The 6,596-nt window shown below is 44.1% G+C and overlaps 1 protein-coding gene across 1 annotated transcript in view; it reads right to left on the reverse strand.

Moving 5' to 3' along the window:
• Nucleotides 1-1,626, reverse strand: part of DYNC1I1 (dynein cytoplasmic 1 intermediate chain 1) — a 219,519-nt gene extending 217,893 nt beyond the window's left edge. Inside the window, exon 1 of the mRNA XM_081882855.1 lies at nucleotides 590-1,626. Within this exon, the coding sequence (XP_081738981.1) occupies nucleotides 590-592 (3 nt within the window). The 5' untranslated portion in view covers nucleotides 593-1,626. The remainder of the gene's footprint in view (nucleotides 1-589) is intronic.
• Nucleotides 1,627-6,596: the final 4,970 nt, after the last annotated feature.

The following is a 6,596-nucleotide window of genomic DNA, read 5'->3' on the forward strand; positions in this document are numbered from 1 at the left end:
CAGCCAGATGGGCGGGGTATAAATAATAAATTATTATTATTATTATTATTATTATTATTATTATTATTATTATTATTATTCCTTGCTGAAAGGATCAGCTCCTTTAGTAATTGGCTTACTGGTGTGTTCTATGATTTTTCTTTGCCTTTATTCAGAGGGAATTCAGTGCTTGATATACAGTATATTATATGTACAAATATCTCAGGTGGTACTTGGGCCTGGAAAAAATCCAGTTTTTCTGCTGACTTTTGGGCTTCAGGATGGGAGTATTTTGAACCTCATGCAGGGGAGGGTTGCCCTCTGCAAGGAAGCAGAGCAAAACAAAAAATCCCAACCCCAATGGCCTTGCAGAGAAGAGGCATTAGCATTCAGACTAGTTGGATACATAAAGAAAGGATAGGAAAACCAGTATGAGGGGTGGGACCTTGAGAAATACAGCTAGAATTGGAGCAACTTCCACCTCATCATCAAACTGATTCTTCACAAGTCTACACAGCAGGTTCACTTTCTGAACACCACTGTGCAACTATTCAATTGGCATATAAACACTGTCTTATTATGCCAGATACCAACAAACTACTATATTTACCATGAAGAGTGTATCACATGATCTATTGTCAACTAAACATCAAACGTAGCCACATTTTCTCCAGACCTTCAGACAAGGACAAACTCCTATAGGATTTACACCAGCCACTTAAAACTGCAATGTTCACCTGGGAGAGTGAAGAAACAGATTAAGAAGTCAAAGTAGGTAACCATGACTGACCTAATAAAGGACATGTCTAGAGAGACACCCAACTACTGGCTGCCACCCAAAGTTCCCAGCTAAAGCTTCTCCAGCATGCCATTCAGGATACATAGCCTATCCTGGAATACAATCCATTAAGCCTTTGCACCCGCAGGTGCTGGGTTGGCAACCCCTGGCTTACAGGATTGTGGTGCAGGTCTGCAAAACCTCTTCACTCCATGATATAAATCAGGGGTTGCTGACCAGTTTTATGCCCACTGGCACACTTGAATTTTTGAGGAAGTGCTGTGTGCTAGTTCAATGGTCACTTCTTACCCCTCTCCCTCATACTATCCCACAAAGATACAAGAAGTGATAAAGCACATGCGCACACACATATTGCTTTTGCAAGAGAACAGCAGAATTAATACTGAAAAGGACATAGAGCTGAAAGAGGAAGTGGAAAAGAGTGATTGTTTGACATGTGCTTTTCAAGAGAGAAAATCACCCTTGGCATCTCATGATCAGGATGTGAGTTTGTGTGTGTGTTCAGACGCTTTGTAGAAGTCAGATGAAGATTTCAAGGGTGCCACTGCATCCCTGAGGACTGCATGGGTGTTTTTTTCAAATAACGTGCATATTCCAAGTGGATTCGTGTGTTACAGAAAAAACAGTGGAAGAGAAACAACAGAGTGTATATTCAGGGTGTATTTTTTTTAATCCATGCCCCTCCTCTGTTTGTTTGCTTTAATATCCAGCCTGAATAAAACTCCTGGGGAACTCTTCAGCTTGCTCACTATCTGGTGAAGTGTTGGAGAGCCAACATGGTGTAGAGATTAAACTGTAGGACTCGGATGGACCTACCAGGGGTGCCAACTTGAATAAAATATTGTGGGGGCCTTGGTAAACCCTGCCCCCAGTGCCGGATTTATGTATAGTCTAAGTAGACTGAAGCCTCTAAATCGAGGTCTCCCCAGCCCCCCAGCGGGCAGTCTCCCCTCTCCCAAAATTGCAAACCCAAGACTTCATCCAAGAGCAGGGCAACTCGGGCCCAGCAACAATGAGACTCAGGGCCAGCCAGTGGGGCCCAATTTGAAACTGTAGGGCCCAACTTGAAAAAAAATTGTGGGGCCCTAGTTCACAGCCAAAATCTGCAGAATCTTAAGAGATATAAATCCGTGTGCTAGGTCATTTTCACAAGGTCAGCAAAGCCCTTCAGAAATCAGACCTGTTACTGAGTTCTTGTGCAAGTTTGTACAGTTCACTTCTGGCTTTTTTAAAGAGAAGATTTTGATGAGCTTGAGAAACAAGCAAAAGCCAAATGTTAACTACAAAACAAGGAGACAAAGAGTGAGGGAACAGCAAAAAAAAAAAAAAAAAGACAGAAGTGCACCTGATGCCTTAGTTGCACTTTCTTCAAGAGATAGGTTTAGGATAAAATTATTTTATCCTTCAAGTGCATCCTAAGATGAACTTTTGCACTTTCACTTTTGCATGAGAAAAGCCATAGGCTTACAGTAGAGCATTCTCTGTCTCATACAGACCTTTATCAAATTATATACAAGGAAAAAATTCAGATGGCATTTCCTAATGTGGAAGCAATATTTCTTAGCTTTATGGTCACTAACTGCTCAGAGAGAGGAGTTTTTCAAGACTCAAAAGAATTAAAAATGAATTAAGGGCCACAATGTCTAAAGAGAGGTTGTCCACACTGAGCATTCTTTACTGAGCATTTAAGTGACAAACTTAGATAAACAATTTTTGATGAAGTTTTCTGATGTCCTTTAGAGGAGAAATTGTGAATTGCAGAATTTTAAATACCCACCATCATCCTAGGCTTCACTCAATTTTGTTTATAACTCTCTTCCATTTTCTTCTAGTCGTGAGAGTGAGGGATTGGGAGGGGCCTCACAAGTGAAGTAGCCTAGGGTCGTTCTTCATCTAAATCCAGCCCTGGACGGGGGACGGGACAGGAGAGAGGGACTGGGGTAGAAAAGCTTAAGTTTTTTTTATTTAATGTATGCTTGGGGTTTTTCTGTCAGCATCACTTGGGGAAGTTCTCTTTCTATTCGCTTGTTATGTTTCCTTGATAGTGAAAGAGGTTGGGGTGGCCTAGGGTGCGGTTGATCATCTTTGGCTGGCCACAGTGGGATTTGTTTGTGCGTGGGTGAGGGGGGTTGTCGGGTCAAGTTAGCCATATTGAATTGTATGCTGTCAGTGGGTCATGAGCGCTTTCTATTCTGAGTGGGCAGTTATATTGGAAGGTGTTCAGTAGGGCCAGTTCTGGGGTGACTTCTAGTGCCTGTTTATTTATTTTACTTATTTCTAGTATGACTGTGCACACTCCTTTTCTGACTGGGTCCTCGATTACATGGTTTGGTGGGATCTGCTGGTTCAGAAACAGCATATGTCTGAGAAGGCCCCACGTGGGATCATGAGGAAGAGGTGCAAGGAAAATACTGTCATGATATTGATTTCTTAGGCAACTTGGAAGGGCTGTGGTGGGATCCAGAAACAGCAACCTGGAGCCCCACTGACCACTTAACTGCTCTCTTCTCCATCAGCTTGGGAGCTTTTTCTGAGATGCTTGTGGGGTATGATAGCATCCTTTGTCGTCTGAGCATCTTTATCAAGGTACTAACAGATCTGCCTTTGATCAGTTGTGCTTCAAGGGAAGCTCACCAGTCCTCTGATTCTTAATATTTTCCAGCCCAGATAGATGTTAACCAAAGGATCTAACAATAGTCATCTCCTTCTGGGGGCAAGGAAGCATAGGAGAACCAGATGCATCACAAGAGCATCTTGGATGGGATGGCTTTCAAAGAGGGCTAGACAATTGCATGGAGAGGCCTATCAAAGGCAACTAGCTGTGATGGCTATGCTCAGCCTCCCCTGTTGGGAGGGAGCAATGCTTCTGAAAAGCACTTGCTGGAAGCCACAGACTCCCCAAATGTGTTTCTCAAGGACCCCTTCCTTCCCTCTGCCCCAGTACCTGAGGGTCATTACATCACTCCAGGGATTTGGCCAGAACAAAGTATATGTTGGGAAAAGTCTCCCTCCCTGCAAAGAAAATGGAGGAATGAGCAGGCACCTGGCTCCCAGCCATGCTAGCACCAGTCTGGCGCATGAGGGTGGGGGACACGGGAAGGAAGCATTCCTATAGTATAGGGCACTCAACTGGCATTTCTACCTACCTGAACTCTGAGCCTTCCCCCCCCCCCCTTGTTCTGGCCTGCCTCTCTTCTAAGAAAAATGCAAGCTCTTGCTGGAAGCCACTGGTGGGGAGAGTGTTCCTATGATTCCCAAATGCTTCAGCATCTTTTTGTTCCTTTAGCTGCTTGATATAATCAGAGCATGGCAAAGTTGGAAGGGATCCCAAGGGTCATCTAGTACAACCCCCAGCAATGCAAGGATCCTGCCCACAGCCAGCCCAGGCTGGGCTCCAAACTCCAGGCTTCTGGTTACCATTGTAATTCTGCATGGTGTGGAGAAAGGGGAGAGAGAAATGTGTTGCTTACACTCTCATAACACTGATATGAGATCCACACCATGCAGTCCTTTCAATAACTAAAGTCTAAAGGGCTGTCACATGGAGGATGGAGCAAGCTTGCTTTCTCCTGCTCTAGAAGCCCTTAGGGCCTGAAGCAGTGACTCTCCTTCCTTGGAGGTTTTTAAGCAGCGCTTGGATGGCCATCAGTCATGGATCATCTAGTTGAGATTCCTGCATTGCAGGGGCTGGACTATATGGCCCTCATGGTCCCTTCCAACTCTACAATTCTATGATGCTATATTTTAAAGAGCATCCAATGCACCTTTAAAGCACATGACTTCCCCCGAAATGATTCATGCCATTGTGGCTTCCCTTTCACAGACCTACAATCCCTAGAACCCCTAACAAACTACAATTCCCAGGATCATTTGGGGGAAGACATTTGGGTTTTAGAACAGGGATAAAGAACTTGCAGTTTGCTCACCCCCATTTCCTAGGAACTGGGAATGGAAAGCTCAAGTGCTTCTAACAGTGTGATTATAGGGAGCATCATGTATAAAATATTGAATGTAATAGGGTTATTAAGGTAATTGTATCAGAATTATTATGGGAATGTCAAGGAGGGAGGGGGAAAGGGAGAGTGTGGAATTCTGGTGGTGAGTGAGGATTAGATGAGGATTTGTAAGGGAGTTTGAATGTGAGGCAGTTGAGAGTCAGTTGAGAGCAGTGGGTTCTGGAAGGGGTGGTTGAGCAACTAACTATTCATTTTAGGATCAGTAGTCTAGTCGTCATTTTTGTAATAAAGCAGCATATAAGATAAAGGGAATTTGAGGCCATAAGCTCAGGTATACACACCATCCTACAATCATTTAGTGAATCATCCATACAGTCTCCTTTAGTGAGGGTGCAGTACCTAGGATCTAGACCAAACATTGATATTTTTTGCTCTTTTCTAGTTTCATAGGTTTATGTTCTGGTTCTTATATGTAATAGGGGTGGGGGCTCTTTAAATACTGGGGGCTGCCACACACTTCTTTTCTTCTTTAAAAAAATAATTTCCCCTCATTTTCAAAAGCACATGCACTGTCTCTTCAGGTTCTTCAGTTACATTTGTTTAGACATTGGTGTTATATGCAGTATTGTATAGGGTTGGGAAGAAAAGAGTGACCACCCCGCATAATCAACACAGTGCACCCACACCATTTGAAGGGAAATGCCCATCTCCTTTATGAAGCCCCCACAGCCCCTAGAAGTTGGCTCCTATGGCACTTATGGAATGAGAGTTCAAATCCCCACTCACTCATTAAGCTCATTGGGCAACCTTGAGCCAGTCACTGTCTCTTAGCCTAACCTACCTCACAGGGTTGTTGTTGGATAAAACAGGGAAGGGAGGAACCACGTGTGGCCTCTCCTTGCACATCATGGAGAAATGCTGGTATATAAAAGTAAAAAAAGTATATAGAAAGGGAATGATGCTACCCTTTGGGGGGGGGGAAACCCCACCTCCATGGTTCGAACGCTGCCTAATTCCACATTTACCATTCTTTTAAAAGCCTCACTTTCCCAGTGCTTCTTGAACACCAACTCCCCTCAAAAGAATGTGAAGATATTGCAATCATGCTATCGTGACAACTAACCGATTGCAGTGCCAGAAAACAACCCCCTTCCAGCCTCAAGTCCGTGAAACCATTGGAAGGAGCACATCTTGATTTGTGTGCTAAAATGGGACGGTTTATATTTAGGATGTTTTGCTAGGGTGGGGGAGGATAATTTTTCAGAAGGGCACTTCTTCTCTTTTCAGGGAGCGAGCACGTTTCTCTCACAATGTGCAGCCGCCACCACACGTTCCCCCACAATTTACATATAAGCTAAACAAGCTATAGCTTAGGGCCCCGGCCCCCCCCCAAAAAAAAAAATTAAAGGGGGAAAAACTGGATGTACATTTCCAAATATAAGATAAAAAACAAGTAAAATAAAACCTACATACAGCAACAGCGTTTTGTGTTGACCTCTCCTGGGATGTAAGCAATGGGCCCCGCCTGCTAGCCTGCTCCCTAAAATATCACTGGTTTGCTCATTTCTATATACAGGGTGCCGACATTCTGCATGTGCAAATGGCTTTAGATACATGTTAGGTCCATCAATTGCCATAAAGCATATACAGTATTCAGCACAAAAAACAGCGACAAATTGTTGAGAAAGGACAGCTGGACATATAAAGGGCCCCATTACCTTCAGTAGCTTAAGGCCTCATCAAACCTAAATCCGGCCCTGCCCCCCCCCCGCCTCGTTTCCCGTCCCTTGAAGCGCCCCCGCGCCGGGTGTTCTCCTGCTTCTTGGAAAAACCGGCACATCCCGCCTCCTCCCTCAGGAATC

The sequence above is a fragment of the Podarcis melisellensis genome (assembly GCF_964234715.1).
Source record: "Podarcis melisellensis genome assembly, chromosome: 12".
Classification (NCBI taxonomy): Eukaryota; Metazoa; Chordata; class Lepidosauria; order Squamata; family Lacertidae; genus Podarcis; species Podarcis melisellensis.